The 17,325-nt window shown below is 41.2% G+C and overlaps 1 protein-coding gene across 5 annotated transcripts in view; it reads right to left on the reverse strand.

The window, feature by feature from the left end:
• The window catches only part of nectin1b (nectin cell adhesion molecule 1b), a 204,088-nt gene that overhangs the window by 82,537 nt on the left and 104,226 nt on the right, over positions 1–17,325 (reverse strand). The window contains exon 7 of one of the 5 annotated variants that reach the window (XM_086081317.1): positions 7,135–12,705. The exons of the other annotated variants lie outside the window; for them this stretch is intronic. Within the exon in view, the coding sequence (XP_085937443.1) occupies positions 12,212–12,705 (494 nt within the window). The 3' untranslated portion in view covers positions 7,135–12,211. Of the gene's footprint in view, positions 1–7,134; positions 12,706–17,325 lie in introns of those variants that run through there. 5 annotated transcript variants of the gene reach the window in all.

The following is a 17,325-nucleotide window of genomic DNA, read 5'->3' on the forward strand; positions in this document are numbered from 1 at the left end:
TTTGGGAAAAATCCCCTCAAAGGCACACGTTGGAAATTCTTCGATCGCTGGCGTCTTGCCACGCCAGCTGACATTCAGATCTCGATTGAGAACGCTCACTTTGCACTCATTGTCGAAATGTGCTGGCGTGATTAGCGAACGGGACATTTCATTATTTCAATGTCCTCAAGTCTTCTCAATTGAACTATTGCACATAAAACGGTTTCATAAAGTCTGCGGGGTCAAACAGGAAAGCATCTTTATTTGTATATTGTGATTGTCATTGTCAGTAAATTTGAAAAAATAAACGCAATTGTCGTATGGAAGGAATTTAAATTGCTATTAGATTAGTTGTCCAAATTGTCCATCTATCTATCTATATCCATCCGTCCTTCCGTCCATCCATCCATCCGTCCATCTATCTATCCATACCATCTGTCCATTTGTCTGTCTATCCATCTATCCGTCCATCCGTCCGTCCATCTGTCTATCCATCTATCCATCATCCATCCGTCTATTCATTCCATCCATCCGTCTATCTATCTATATCCATCCATCCGTCCATCTGTCTATCCATCCATCCGTCTATCTATTTCCATTCGTCTATCCGTCAATCTATATCCATCCGTCTATCTGTATCCATCCGTGCATCCATCCGTTTATCTATATCCATCCGTCTATCCGTCCATCTATATCCATCCGTCCATCCGTCTATCTGTATCCATCCGTCCATCCGTCTATCTGTATCCATCCGTCCATCCGTCTATCTATATCCATCCGTCCATCCATCCGTCTATCTATATCCATCCGTCTATCTGTATCCATCCATCCGCCCATCCGTCTATCTGTATCCATCTGTCCATCCATCCATTTATCTATATACATCCGTCTATCTGTATCCATCCGCCCATCCGTCTATCTGTATCAATCCGTCCATCTGTATCCATCTGTCCATCCATCCGTTTATCTATATCCATCCGTCCATCCGTCTATCTGTATCCATCCGCCCATCCGTCTATCTATATCAATCCGTCCATCCGTCTATCTCTTCATCCGTCTATCTATCCATCCATCCATCTATTTATCTATCCATCCATCCATCCATAGTGGAAATAAAAAGTCTACACACTTGTTCAAGTGCAAAGTTTTTGTCGGCAGTAAAATCAATGAGGCAACTCAAAACTTTGTCATCAATAATGGGACGTATAAACTGTAAAAATGAACCAATCACATTCAAAATTGGAGTCAGCACACACCTGCCAGCATTTAAAGTGGCTCTGAGTAACAACATGAAATTTCAGCAAATCAATTAATCAATTTTAGATTCCTGAGGTTTTTTCCCCCCAGCAGGAGCGTGAAGATTTCGAGCTAACACTGACCTTTATTTTCCTGATGATTGAAGCTTTACAAAAACATGGCGTAATAGCATCATTTAAAAAATAATGAAACAGTTCATGTATCATGATTAATTTATTGTGCGGTTTCTGTGTGTGTGCCTGACCACCAGGGGGCAGTGTAGTACAGACATCCGGTTATACACGAAGAAGACGGTCACAAATAGTCAGTCAGCTGCAGTAATACATTTATTAGTCATTTTTGGCTAAAGATTAAAAAACAAAACAATCAAACAAACGTAATTAATCTGCTGTCCGTCCATTTTATTCAAATATCCAAAGCAACATTGATGCCACTTTTGTTAGCCTGTCTATGATGTTTTGCATTGCGTGTTAGCATTGAGCTAACAGAGTTTTTGTATCAGTCAAAGTTAAGTGGCTGTCGCGGGCACACATTGTAGTTAAATAAATGATACCATTTTGAGGAAATATGCTAATCAGTGCAAGTGGCGCAGGATTAGGAACATATTCGTAAAACACACAAAGTCATACTTTCATTATTTCAACTCGTACGTTTAAAATACTGAGTGCTTGAAGTTCGTTTGAAGTTCGTAAATGTCTGCAGGTGTTCTTTGTCACAGTCAAAAGTGAAACATGTAAGTGCTAATCAAAGAAATGTCACAGAGACTCCTCACAGCTAATTAAAAATGATTGTGATTTGCTTAATTGCGTGTCATTGCACACGCGGCTGCTGAGATTCCTCGTTTTCTCATCAAAATCCGCGTCCACCTGCTCTCGCAATTATGACGAGGAAAGTATGTTTAAAAAAAACACACACCCTTTCTATTTAATACTGGACGGTCAGTAAAACTCATTTGACCTAATCAGAAAGACCACATCGGTGCCTCGGTAGGTGCTGCTGTCTTGGTTAGCAACGCAGTTCAAATGGGCTCAGCTGTTTTACTTGAACCAACGCAAGGGTCGACTGGAACATGAATCGCCGAGATCAAAACGCTTCAGTTGATAAGGGGGGCTATTTATGTGCCCCACAGTATGTGCTGCTGTTTTTGTTAGCAACAGAGTTGAAATAAGCTCATGTGTTAACTCTTTTGGGGTATGTTGGTCTACTGGAATGTGAATTGTCACAATAAACACAGACATGTGGCAAGATGCTACAATTCAATTAATCAGAGAGACTGTGCCTCGGTAGGTGCTGCCTCATTGGGGAGCAACAGAGCTCAAATGTTTATTTTAACCAATGTCGCAGTCGACTGAAAATACTCATCGTTGCGATAAAGACAGGCAGCTTGCTTAACGCATGTCGTAAGTAAGACTGCGTAGTTCAATTGATCAGAGAAACTGTTTAACTCTATTTGTCTCGGTAGGCGCTGCTCTTTTGGTTAGCAACATAATTCATACAGGCCTTAGCTGCTCATGATTTAACTGAAGTCAGAGTCTACTGGAATGCTAATTGTTGCCCAAAAAAAAAGACTGTTCAAAATGTGGTAAAACACATTTTATTTAATCAAATAGACTGTTTAGGTGCTGCTATTTTGGTTAGCAGCAGAGTTCAACATGAAGCATAGGGAGTTAAAAACGATACACACATAGTACACGCGCGCAAACCAAGCGTATTCCCCGCCATTTGTTTAGGTTTCATTTACGCGAGATAATTTGTCAAATCATGGCCAATCCATTCCAATTAAAAATCAGCGCTGGGGGGGGGGGGGGGTGGAATGGTGTGGGGGGGGGCATCTAAGGTGACTCTGCAACCAATCGATGCGCGCCACACATGTTACACAAAAGACAGCAAACAAAGCCAGGAAGCAATCCGCCTAATGGGAACCAGATTGGAAAGCTAATTGGAAACGAGCACACGGGCCAGAGAACTGAAACGTCACGTTGGCCCGCGCGGAACTTTTGACTTGTTGGCGTGAAAGAGCAAAAAGCGTTCATTGTTGAATCCAAAGCGTTTGCGCCGCTCATCGATTGGCGAGCGCTCTCCATTTCTCGGCGGGTTGATTCATTCGTTGGCGCATCGCGTGCTGTCGATGATTATTGACCAAACGTCAACTCGCATTTCAGCGTCAATCGTGATATTCGACACAACTGCAATCAAAATCTGTTGGAATGCGATCATTTATCGCACGTGGTTTTTTTGACAAAATTACGTTTTGCTGTTGCAGTTGTCGTCGAAGGATCCCCAACGTCGCAAACTACGGAATTTGTCCAAATGTTTCGGGAAAAATACGGCCCATTTAAATATTTATGATGAAACTACTAAAAATGTTTTCATTTAAAACTGACTTCATTTTCATAGAATCCGATTTTTGTCTCAATGACTTCATTTTTGTAAGATTTTTTCCCTAACATTTATGTTCACTGGATAACTTTATGTTCTGATTTTTTCTTTATTATTAATGTAATATCTGAATTTTTGTTCTCCCAAACTGTGACTTCTCACAAAATACCTTTCTTCAATGAAAAGTAACTTTATTTTTCCAAAATTTTCTATGCTTGTAGAATTACTGCAAAAAAGAAACTGACCTTCCATTGATGATTTTCAACAACTTTTTATATATATTACGACTTTTTCTTGGTTTTCTTCTCATAAAAGTGATGTTTATCCTCTAAAATGTATTTATTATATTTATATTTGACATAAAAAATAAATGCCAATTTATCTTACCCAAAAAATAAACAACAGAACTCTACTTAAACAATTAAAACCAATGTTTAAGCCATTGTGGCATTCTGCACACTTTCAAAATTTCATTGAAGTACAGTAGGGGTTGCCGTGGCAACAAGTTGCTCTTCTACTCCATACAAGACATTGGAATCATTTTGAAAGTGATTCCCAGTCAAACAATTCCATATTGTTACTTTCGTCTTGTGATTTCTAAGTAGAAAAGTGGTCTATAAAAGTGAATCCTGGCTAATGAGTGAGTTTATTGATTTGTTCACGCGAGTACACTGGACAACGATTAGCTACTGTTGCCAACTTTGGCACCCAATCACTGCTTATTTGAGCGAGCCGATAAAAGTCGCACGGGGGCTAATGGAAGAAATTCTAATCAATGCTTTTCACGAGAGAAGTGTAAAGAAAACTCATTAGTTCCTGGCGCCGCGTTACGACGCCTCCGCTTAACTTCTTAGAGCCGTAAAACCAGAATATGAGTATGAAACATTAAAAAAATTAAATAGAATAAAAAAGCCCAAAACAATCATCAGATCTATTTTTTAAGCCATGTGTGTGGACACTGACTACTTTTATAGAAATATTTGTAAGAATAAGAAAAATCTGGAGACGGAAGCAGGATAGCGGCGCAAGCTAAAAGCTAAGCTAAAAGCTAAGCTAAAAGCTAAGCTAAAAGCTAAGCTAAAAGCTAAGCTAAAAGCTAAGCTAAAAGCTAAGCTAAAAGCTCAAAGCTAAAAGCTCAAAGCTAAGCTAAAAGCTCAAATCTAAGCTAAAAGCTCAAACCTAAAAGCTCAAAGCTAAAAGCTAAGCTAAAAGCTAAGCTAAAAGCTCCAAGCTCAAAGCTAAAAGCTCAAACCTAAAAGCTCAAAGCTCAAAGCTAAAAGCTAAGCTAAATCAGCGTCCTCCTGCGCTATCAAAGGACTCTTTGGAGCAAATGGACAACGGCGCTGTTTCACTCCACTTGGTTTGTCATTAAAGTGCCGATGGCAACATGCAATTACAGCGCACAATCAATAGAAGCCGCGACAGCCTCCTTTATTAATTGCATACACGCATTAATAAGCACGTGCTGGGATTCCTTACATTGATTTTTGAGACGTGTCTATGCGAACGTAGTCATTCACCACTCGGGAGAATTTGTTGGAGCGTATTCCTCACTGTTCAATTAAATAGCTTTTTTTTTTAATGAAATAGAAACATGAATTAAAATTAAGTAGTAGTGAAAATTAACTTCTCTAATATTTTATATTTCTCTTTATTAAAAATAAATGAAATAGAAAATAGTTTAGTTTAGTTAGTTTAGTAGTGAAAATTTACTTTTATTTTTCATTTATTTTTTAACACTTATTTGTATAGAATTGACAGTTATACAAAAATATTTTTGTAGAATGAAAATGCAAAAAATTTGGAAATAGAATATATGGTTTTCATTTGTTAGCAACAATATGAATGCATGCAATAATTGCATGAAAATCTATTGACTAATGTTGCCCCCCCCCCCCCCCCTCTCTCATTGCATCTTTTGGACTACTCACTGCAACCGAGGCGTCAGTGCGTGACGGAGGCCTCTGATTGGCTCAAACGGTCTGCAGGCACGTTTTCATGTGGTCACAGATTTCCTGACACTGTGCGGGAATGTCGATTATTATTTTTTTTTACTTCAGGGAAATGTGCGAGAGATTTATATTTTCAAGTGCGGACTCTGGCAACCGTGTTTGCATCGCAAGGCCAGTCATAGTCAATTTAAATCACGTGTGTGTGTGTGTGTGTGTGTGTGAGAGCGATGCAAAGTTGCATGCTGGGAAAGAGAGGTTGCATCAAGAGAGCCCTGCAGACACTTTATAGCAGTGAAGAATTTTGGATGGTCTCTCTGCATGCTTCAGCGTTTGGCCTCCCTCAACAACATAAAGACTGCAGGTGGACATTGGTGTATTTTGTAAGGGGGGGCGGCGCGGGGGCAGCGGGTGGCTTTGCATCACGCCTGCTGGCTGGGTGGTCCTCTTTATGGATCGGGAAGTGTTCTTTGATGCGCGTGTCAGCTTGGCAAATAGCGTGACATCATAGCGTGGCGACACAAGCACATTAAATTCACCCGGGCCGCGCAATAAACAACAATGGAGGACGTCTTTCTTCTTGACATTTATGACAAGAAAAAGACAAGCTTTTGCTTTTTGTCGTCTTTCCCATTCAGGAAGTGATCTTTCTTTCCACAGCCGTCCGTGCACGGCTTTGCCCACTTAGTAGCACCCAATCGCTGCATGAACGCAAGGTTTCCCAACAAGGCATGTTTTGTATTAGGAAGATCTCCATCACAAATTGAAAAATTGATGAACTGATTGATTGAACCATTGATGTTTCATTTTCCTAACAAGAAGAAAAGCTATACATTTCCCCCCAAAAAACTACTGTATTGATGTCACACTTTCCAAAAAAGAACCTAAACAAATGATTGTTTAAAAAAAAAAATCCAAAAAATATTTCTCTTCTTTTTAGGAAAGTGCACCATAATGAGTCATGATTTTTCACTTTTCAAAAAAAAAGTTGTTTCACTTTATTAAGACGAAAAAAAAAGTAATGATGTTTCACTTTCTTAAAAAGAAGAAAAAGCACTTTCTTGAAAATAGGTGAAGGATATGGCTAAAAAGATTGATCTTGTCTTCTTGTCTTTTTCTTTAAGACAAAAGGTTTCGTTGACCTTGACTGACAGTTGACGTGACTACACCGCGTGATGCAGTTTCTAAAAAGAATCAAAACTAATGATATCGCACTTTCTTAAAAGGAAAACAAACTATTGCTGCTAACTAATGATTTTGCACTTTCCTACAATTATGTTGGTTTCCTAAAAAAAGCCCAATTATTGACGTTGCACCCCCCCCCAAAAAAAAAGTCTGAAAAGACAAAATATTGATACCACAAAATAATGATTCTTAAAAATGTCACGCTAATAATGTGTATTGTTTTAAAATAGAAAATACGCAATGTTATGTGATCAAATATTATTATTTTTAATTATTTGGTCTATCTTTATTTAAAAAAAACAACAACAACAACAACAACAAAATGCATCATGTGCCCGATTGTGATTTTTGTCATAGGATGACAAATTGCCTTCAAGACACAAACCCACACACCGGTTTGACTATTGAACTCATTTAATGCTTAAAACAAATACAAGTTACTTCACTGGGTCATCACAATTTTCAACAAGTGACTTTTTTTTTCCATATTTGTAACACCCTCAGAAATTTACATTCACATGGCTGCACACAAACAATTTCTCTCTCTCTTTTATTTTTTTTTTCCCCATCGCCATCGAGATCCCGGAACGTAACGTAGACATTAAAAGCGAACGTGTTGACTGACTGGCGCCCCCTAGTAGTGGTAAACTGAGAAACACGAGCGTCGGGGGGGGGGGGGGGGGGGGTCTTGATGTGGAGTCTCTAGGGCTGCAGTCCCATTTAGTTTACACCCTAACACACACACGCACGCACACACATAGTGGACCTACACTCTCAATCTTATGTACACTATTTACAGTGCAATGAATACAAAAAAAGTAGGATGGAATGAAGTTTCAGTTATTATTATTATTACAAAACGGTAGGACAATGTAAAAAAAACAACAACAACTAAAAAGACGTCAACCAGCGTCCATGGCGGGACGTTGACTTTGTGCTCGCTCAGCGTTTTAATGGTTTGTAATCTCTTTGACGGGGTTGTTGTGCTTACATGCGGGGGGCGGTTAAGACTTTTTATTGTATTTATTTTTTTTTTTTTTAGCACAAAACACATTTCATGACGTGAAGTTCACGGCTCTGATAGGCACTGAATGCACCGGCAGATAAGACAAGAACATGAAAACACAACACATTCTTTTCTTATGCGAACAAAACAAAAAATGGACGTCAAAGTAAAAAAAACAACAACTTGGCGGGCATTTAACTCGAATACGTCAAAAAAAAAAAAAGAGAAAAAAAGTGACACCAAAGAGAAACGTCTCGACACCCTCTGCTTTGTTACATTTTAAAAACTTTGACATGCTCATCTGAAAAAAAAAACATTCACCACCTAGATGCTTTTACCCCCTTGCCTATGTTTTAATTATATTTATATATTTATATAGATGTTATATTAAAATGCACTAGTGTCGCTTGTGTGCCCATCGACTTTCGACTGCAAATGAGAACAAAAAACAACAACAACAACACACACTCACACAAACATGCACGCAGTGGAGGAAATAATGACTCGATCCCCCTGCTGAAATTGTAAGAACATTAAAAGTCTCCGATTTGCTAATAATAGACAGAATGCCGGTCCAAAATGCATTGAAAGACCCTAATATAGTGACAATTTGTATTTGATCTGCTTCAACTCAGCCACTCGCCAATATCGCAACTGCTCGTTTGGAGAACGACAGCTCCTCTCGGAATCCATTTCAAGACTAAAAGAGCTGTCAAAAGATGTCAGGGATAAGCTTGTAGACCTGCACGAGGCTGGAATGGGTTACAAAACCATCAGCAAAAGGGGCTTGGTATGAGAATTCCAAAGATTTCTCTTAGAATAAATGGACCCAAGTTATCCCATATTTACTCATATAGTATTGCAAAGCATGCAAAACAGGAAGTCTGCCCTTATCACAAGATAGCGGCTGAAACACTTTGCGGATATCCGTGACGGTTGCTGCTGTGAGTTCCCCCAACCTTTAGAACAGCAAAGACTGTGTAACCAGGGACTGCCCTGAAAGAAATAAAAAGAGAGGGCTGGGAAGAATGTGCTTCAAAGAGGTAGAAGATTGTAACTGTGCACATCTCTGTCCGGTCTCCTCACGAGCAAAAATAATTATCTTGTCCTCCTTCCTTGTCTGTTGTTTATGAAATGTTCTAGGTCGACTTAACCTGACAATTTCTTGGATCTGGAGCTCTATGTAAGATCTGGTGCTGTGAGGATGACATTGGGACGTCAGTCAACCAGGAAAAAACATTCATTTTCCATGTGGCTTTAGTTTGCTGGTGAACATCTGAATGACTAAAAGAAGGAGAAAGTGCTGTGGTCGGATTTGGCAATAACTAGAGCCGTCGTGTTTGGAGGATGAAAAAAAATGTGAGTACAACCCAAGGAACACCATCTGTGCACTCAAGCAAGGAGGTGGGAACAAAGTTTTGGGGTACATTAGTAATCAACGGAGCCGGAGTCAAATCTTGGACAAAAAAAGAAACTGGAGATGGCCTGTCGATAGGTCTTGATCCAAAAAGATACTGCCAGGGGTGTTCTAGAATTATTATCACAGTCAATGTAGAGGCCTGCGCAGTCTCCAGACCTGAACCTAGTAGAAAACTTGTGGAGGGAATTGAAGCTTCATGTTTCCCAGGCCAGAGTTTAAGGATTTGGAGTGTTCTGATGAGGACTGGGTCGAAATCCCTTCTGGGCTCTGTGCAACCCAAAAGACCAACAAGGAGAAACTACTGTTTCTCCGCCAAGTTCTAATTTTGTCTCTCGGTTGGCCCGGGAGCACCTTGGGATCCCGCCGGAGGAGTTGGTTGAAGTCTGGGCTTCCCTGCTGAAGCTGCTGTCCCCGCCGCCCGACTCCGGATTAAGCGGTAGATGATGGATGGATGGATGGTCTACTGTGCAACATGGTGGACGCATGGTGAGCACATCTGTCTTCAAGTGCTGATGTTCGAGGGTGAATCAAGGATCCGGCTTCTTGTGTGCAGTTTCCACGTCCCCCCTGTGCTTATGTGGGTTTTTGTCAGGCACTCCAACTTCTTCCATTCATCCATTTTCATAGTTCTTGCCGTCGTGAGGGTCAAAGATAAGCTAGAGTCTATCATCGTGGAGCAGACTCGGGACTAGTGGGCAGACCATCGTAGACTCTGGCTTACTTACACATTCCAAAAACATGCGTGCTAAACTTTATCGAAGACTCTTAATTGTCCATAAGTCTGAATTATTGTTTGTGCCCTGGGATTGACTGGCCAACAGTCCAGGGTGTGCCCCACCTCTCGGCTAAGGCTAAGGGATAGGCACCAGCTCACCTTGGACCTGAATGAGGACAAACGATCTAAAAATGGGTTGGACAGATGGATTCTGTCTATGATATAATCAATTAAGCACACAAATTCAAGATTTAAGTTTTTTTAAGTGAGCAAAACTTACAATTCCAGCAAGGAATCAAATCATCAATCGCCCCACTGTAACATAAGGCGTAATACACTTTCTGTATTTTTACGAGCACTTATTAACAGTGATTTTTTTTTTTTATATGAAAAAGACGAACAAGCATTCATTCTGGTTAAAAACAAACAAACATGAAAGCAGCAGGCGACCTGTCCCGCTCCGAGACGGCCGCCGTCATGTTGGAATTCCCTTTGATAGGTCGGAGGTTGCACTGCCGTCCTTGTTCGATAAACAAGACGCTTAGCGCGTGACCTCAATTGCAGCGAGCGCTCGAGTGCCGTCGATGACATTTCCCACCCCCCCTTGAGCGCTCTTGTAAATGTCAGGACACGTTGGACAAGGGGGTGGATTGATACGAGGGCCTCCGCTCCGCCCCCTTTAGGTCCTCCCCTCCCAAAAACAAAACAATAGCTGCTTTTGTTTTGATCGCAATATTACAAAACCACGTTAGACATTACAATGTTGTAAAAAAAAAAAAAAAAAGATTTAAAAAAAAAAGCCACGATGAATCCAGTGTCAGACTTTTTTCCATCAATGTGCCCAAAGAACCCCTCCACCAGCGAGTGCTCTACACGATAAGACATTTACAACATGATGATCCAAGCGATCGAAGACACTGATGAACCAATCAGCTCTCGCCCACCCCCCGAAAGGGTCAAAGTTTGTGTCCCTGTGGGGGCTCCAGACTAAAACGGCCTTAAATATCACTGCTCTTCGACTAGCGATGAATGCTGTCCGGCGAGGGGGGCGGGGCTTAGTGAGGAAGGGATTGGGGAGGGGGTCAGTTTGACCAAAGTGGACTGGCGATGGACATACTGAAAAAAAAGCCACGATGTATCCAGTGTCGGACTTCTTGGCCGGCGAAAAACCCTCCACCAGCGAGTGGTCTGCACGTTAAGACATTTACAACATGATGATCCATTAAATCTGCGCAGATTCTCAGTCATCCGGGTCATTGTGATCGGCAAAAGTTGAATGGCGGCAACTGGACTTTTCTTGGTGGTTTAATACGTTTCACGTATCATCCAAAAGGCTTCTTCAGTTCTAATTTTTTTTTAGTGCAGAGTCCCAATGTACAACAAGAATCAATTCATTTTCACGGAAGCAACCCCCTTCGCTCCCGGTGGTTTTACTGGATTTTGACGGATTTTGCAAGGCCCACAGAATATTGTGGTTTTATTGTTATAAAAACCGAAAGAAAGATTAGAGTCTCTTCTTTCAACAGGATTTTTTAAATTTCTATCTGTTTCCGCAGCAATTAGCATTAGAATATAGCTAAGTTTCATCATTATTCATACATCTGTTGAAAACTGGCAAAACTGGTTGATCTCTTATACTCGGCTGCTTCTCTTGCTTTAAGCGACCTCTTGAGGTCAGAGGCTGCATTGAAGCCTTCTGTTTGCTCTAACATTACAAAACAACATTAAAAAACGTATACATATGTTTTTGGGACCATGGCCATATTTAAAATAGAACGTTTTCATACGTTTTTTGGGAGCACATGAGTTAAACTGTTGCGAATACTTAGTGAAAATTGGGAGTTCGCTTCTTAAGACTTTATAGGACTGAAGAATCCTTTTTGACGAAAGGTGAAAGTCTTCAACAACCCAAAAGTCGGCAGTTGTCGAAATTTTTGTGGGGTTGGTGCGTGCCACTGCAGGACACCCTCATTTCCCCACAACATTTCCCCAACAAAAAAACCCTTCCACCATCAAGTGGTCTACACGTTAAGACATTTACAGTATGATAATCCAAGAGATCAACGACACTAATGAACCAATCAGCTCTCGACACCGGGTCAAAGTTTCTTTCCCGATGGGGGCTCCAGATGAAAACAGCGTTAAATATAATTGATCTCGGGGTTCCAGCAAAGGGAGTGGGGGTTAGTGAGGAAAGGACGGGAGGGTTCCGAAGGGGTGCAGTTTGACCAGTGCGGGTTGGTGATGGAGGTTAAGGGGTCGGGGGGGGGGGGGTGCGCCACCGCAGGGCTGTTTGGCCAACCAGAAGGGGGTGGCACTTGCTACACGTACCACTCCTTCTTGGAGATGACCGAGCCGTCGGTTTGGGAAATCATGTCGTCGGCTATCTCGGGTTCGGCGTCGTACTGGAAGGCCAGAGTCCGCTCGTCGTAGTCGCGGCTCTCGCCCTCGTCCACCGTGAAGTAGGGCCTCTTCAGGTCCTCGGCTTCTCCGTCGAAGTCGCGCTCGCCCGCCGTCTGCGCCGGTTTCTTCTCGTCGTCCGAGTCGTCCGGGTACTGCAGGTTCTTGGGCATAGGGGGGTGCACCGGGAGCCCCCCCCCGCCGCCGCCCGCCTTGCTGTAGCCGTTGCCGAACACGTGCTTCTTGGTGCTGTAGTCGCCCTTGAAGGTGCGCTGGCGGCGGCGCAGGAACACGAAGAGCAGTATGGCGGCGGCCCCCAACAGGGCCACGCCCCCTACCGCCAACCCGATGGCCACACCTGCACTGTGCTCCTCCGGTGGGATCTCACCGCGCCCGGATGGGTTGTTAGGGAATTCTGGGTAGGAAAAGACAGATGGAAGGGAGTGTGTCAGTGCTCTGGTGGGAGGAGGTGCAACTGTGCTGATGGAAGGACGGGAAAGACGAGGACGGGAAAGTAAAGGGGAAAGGGAGGACCCCCCCAAAACCCCCAGAGGCGGACCCCTGAACCTCCCAACCCAAATGAGGCGGCATGCAAATTGAGACTGGACAAACAAAAGTACAGAGCCCCAAACATGACAGGAAAAAAAAAATGGCTATAATACAGTAATCGTTTATCGTTGGGGTTACAATCTAGAACAGGGTTCACATATTCCGGTTCTCGGGGTACGGAGTCCTGCGGGTTTGAGATGTTTCCGCCTACCAACACTCCTGATAATAAAGATCAGGATCGTTATCAGGCATGCTGATGATCTGATTATATGAATCAGGTGTGCTAGTGGGCGGAAATATCTCAAACCTGCAGGTCTCTGAACCTCGAGGACTGGAATTGGTGAACTCTGATCTCAACCCCACAAAAGAAAAAATCTGCAAATTAGCAACTAAATATTGGTAATTATTAATTTATTGTAATATTTACATATACTTTAAAGCATCATTAGCATCGTACCAAATGATATACATGAGAGGTGCAGGTATTATTTTTGTCCACTTGGGGACAATTTGGTGTCGATCACTCTAATCATCATTGGCTAGATTAAAGTAGCTAACGCGAAGTTTACCATAATTGTGCAGCTGTGTAATTTAAGAAAGAAATCTCAGAACTCAAAATCCTGATTTAGAGCAAATAATCTGCAATGTACTGTAAGAACAATAAAAAAAAAAAAGTGAAAAATCCCATGTCATGTCTAGGGCTCCATACAAACGTGCACAGTGAGTTGAAACCCCCCCGAAAATCATGCATGGCCCTGGAATTGATCGGAATTCCACGCGGTTTCATTAGACAAGCAACAAACATGGCGGCGTTCAATCACAGATCATCAGCAGCTTGGAGGCAATGAAAGCAGCCAGAGAGCAGACGAAGCAGCCGTCATACAATTCAACAGCAACTTGCAAAATTGCACCAAAGTCGACAAAAGAATCGTGTCCCGCGGTGCGGAACCAACACATTCACGCGGCGAACACAGAAACATTCCCGCTTCTGTAAGCTTTCGTTTTGACAAACAAACAAAAGGAAAAGTTGTGTGGGACAACAAATATATATCTGCAAAATCGATAACATCATCCACTTCCTCAGGCCAGGAGAATATCACACCCGACTAACAGCGCTTCCAAGTCATTGAATGCAACATCGTATTCATTCACTTTACATTCCTGTTGATGCAGTGTCTCTCTTTATCGCTCAAGTCTAGTAATTTAGTGTAGAAATTGCAACAGCCTTCCAGTTTCGCATCAGCCCATCTAGGCAATTGTTATCCCTAATGGCTCCCTGATGTCTGCAGAGATTGGACCCAACATACAGTGAATATCCCAAAGTTGAATGAATAAAAAGTATTAAAGCTACATTGGATATTGCAAGTCGGGTCTGAAAACACTCAACTTTCTTTCTTTGTCACTTGAAAGCAGCAACTTCATTTTTACTTTTATTGTCCTTTTATGCATTTGTCCCCACCAATTGAGCTAACACTTTTCCATTTTATTTTCCCACAGACACCCGCCTAGGCAGGCCTGAACATATCATCTACATTTTCAATCCATAACACATTTTAACAATTAAAATGCATAAATAGACCATCAACACAGTATAAGGTTGTTGATATCTGGGATTTTAATGATAAAATTACACAAATATGGCAGGCAGGCAGCCCCTCTAGGCGTGCCCAAACAAATGACCTCCATTAACTATTTCTCATCTGTGAGGTTTTTCAAGACAGATGACATACAGATCATCAGTTGACTCCACATTCACTTCTGCAAGTTTCTCTTTCATTTCCCAAAACAGCCCGTCTAGGCGGGCCTGGATGGATGATCACCTCTATGGTGTCTTCAAGACCATCGACACAATATAAGGTTGTCGATATCTGAGATTTAAATGACACACATGTTCAAATATTACAAGTCATGATGAAACTACACAAATATGGCAGGTAGGCAGCCTGTCTAGGCGAGCCTGCACGAATTACCTCCATTCACCATTTTGTCTCCATAAGGTTTCTCAAGGCAGATGACACACAGATCATCACATGACTCCACATTCACTTCTGCATCTGTGCAAGTTTCTCTTTCATTTCCAACAACAGCCCGTCTAGGCGGGCCTGAATGAATTACCTCTATTTTCCCTCCGTGATTTAAGACACACCATAACTTTGTCCACTGATCAATCGGTATCATATTTTAAGGATTGAAATGCATGAATACAATACATTTGCCATCACGTGTCAGGCTGTAAATTCTCCATTTTGTCACTTTCACTGACAGCAATTACAGTAAAACATGCTTCCAACAACTGACTATTTTCCTCCAAATTCACTTCCAACCAGATGTTCCAAAACTTCTGCCCACATCGGCACTCGATTTTGTCACTAAAACGTCCGTGGTTATACATCTTCCCCCTGATCGCGTCAGATGTGAAAGCGCTATGATGAATGCACTTTTACAGGGGATGGCGCAGTTGGAGAGTAAAAAAAAAGAAAAAAAGAAAAAGGATACAGAAAAAAACTGCAGTATTTCATGTTATTCATTGCTTGTATAAATCTATCACGCCCCTGGATTGAATTATTGCCTCTCACGGCGCATCTTGGCACCTATTAATCTCAATGGTACGTTTTAGTGCTTCCAAGTCAAGGTTAAGGCGCTATCGGAATATTTTCCCGGCGTGTCGCTAATAGAGGCTGCCTTGTGTTGCTGGGAACAGGATCGGGGCTGTTTTATCAGTCTGTTGGCAGGTGTTGCCGCTGGCGACGACGCGTTGGTGGAACGCCGGCACCCTCCCGCGCGCTGTCAGAGACAATTCCACACCTGCTACGTCACTTCCAATGCGCGGTATTAATAGTCTTTCAATAATCACAAATGAAGACAAGGCAACGGTGTCGAGAATTTTTGGCGGAGCGCTGTCAACGGTATATATATATATATATATATATATATATATACAAAAAATATATATCTCATGCGTGCGTTTGTGTGCTTCTACTCTCATTCTTTCGTTGGTTCAGCTATCAAGATTGTGCGATGTTGCTATGAAAGCAACAATTTTTCAGAATGTTCATTTACTTTGAGATTTGAGACTATTTACAATCATAAAAATTTGGTATTATTTTAAGGTATCGGTATTAGCAACAGTGGCCGATACCAGTATCGGTCGCCCTCTAGTGGGCAATCAGGAACTAGAAATGAGAGGAATTAAAAAAATTGCCATTCATTTCATGCAAATGTAAGGAAAAATACTATATTGGGACATATAGGTCTTTATTTAAAATTATCGGTAATTCTATTTTAGGTGGGTGGTAATTTGATGTACTAGTGGTATCGATATCTGGTATCGGTGACTACACAAGAGTTGAGTATCGATATCAGTATCGGTCTGAAAAAAAGTGGTATCAAACATCCCTAATAAAAATGTACTTATGTGTTAATATTTTTTAAAGATTTTTGAACGATTGAATTAAGACATTCTGATGCCAATCAAGGCCTTATATTATATGAATATTTATTTATATATAATATGTATTAGAATATATATTTATATTATTTATATATTAAAGGAAGTTTTAACATTGAATTTAATTTAATTCTGTTTTAAAAATGTTACCTTAAAATATTGTGAGGAGTTATATCAATCTTTCCCACACAAAATTATTAATAGCAGGGATGGGCGAGTACCGATACCAGGTATTATATTGGGCCGATACCAGGCTCATTTTAAGGTATTTTAAGGTATCGAGAACTCGTGGAGACTGCCGAATGTTCACACTGATACTACTAAAAAAACGATATATCTATCAAAAATATATTTTACATTTAAACAATACAAAACAATCAAAAATGAAAATAAATGTTACTTTCCTAATTCTAAATATCATTCATTTTCTCATTTAGAATTATAAATATTTTTTTAATTATATTGTATGTATCATTTTTTAAATGCATTATCACATTACAGTTTATGTATCACATTTAATGTAATCTATTATTTTATGGAACCGTCAATTCCATGTAAAAGCACATAATTCACATGAATCATTTATATTAATAAAAGGAAAAATGATTTACATCCCTGTAGCAATTTGTGTTAATTAACGCACAAACTTTGCAAGACATTTAATATGCATTCACACGCCTAAAGGCATCAAACAAAATAGAAACGATCGACTGTGTACATTCTTAGTCAGCTTTGATGGACCGCGTTGTGTTTTAATCCCGAACATTGTCAAAAAACTAATGATGATGATCTTCTAACAAGCTGCTTATGTCATCTTTTTATTTGTCCTTCCTCCTCCTCGCCGTCTGCACGTCGCCCTTGTCATTTCCTCCTTTCTTCTCCTTCTCATGCTCACTTTGTCACGTTACCACACCCTGCGCTTCACTTTGAAAAGCACCCGCCCCCGCCCCCGCCCCCCGCCCCCCGCCCCCTCGTCTCGTCTCCTCACCCATGTTCTGGCAGGAATGGCGATGTCTCATTGCTGCGTGTGCCGACACG

The sequence above is a fragment of the Leptonotus elevatus genome, chromosome 7 (genome assembly GCF_054856555.1).
Source record: "Leptonotus elevatus isolate MCC_2025b chromosome 7, RoL_Lele_1.0, whole genome shotgun sequence".
In the NCBI taxonomy this organism is placed as follows: Eukaryota; Metazoa; Chordata; class Actinopteri; order Syngnathiformes; family Syngnathidae; genus Leptonotus; species Leptonotus elevatus.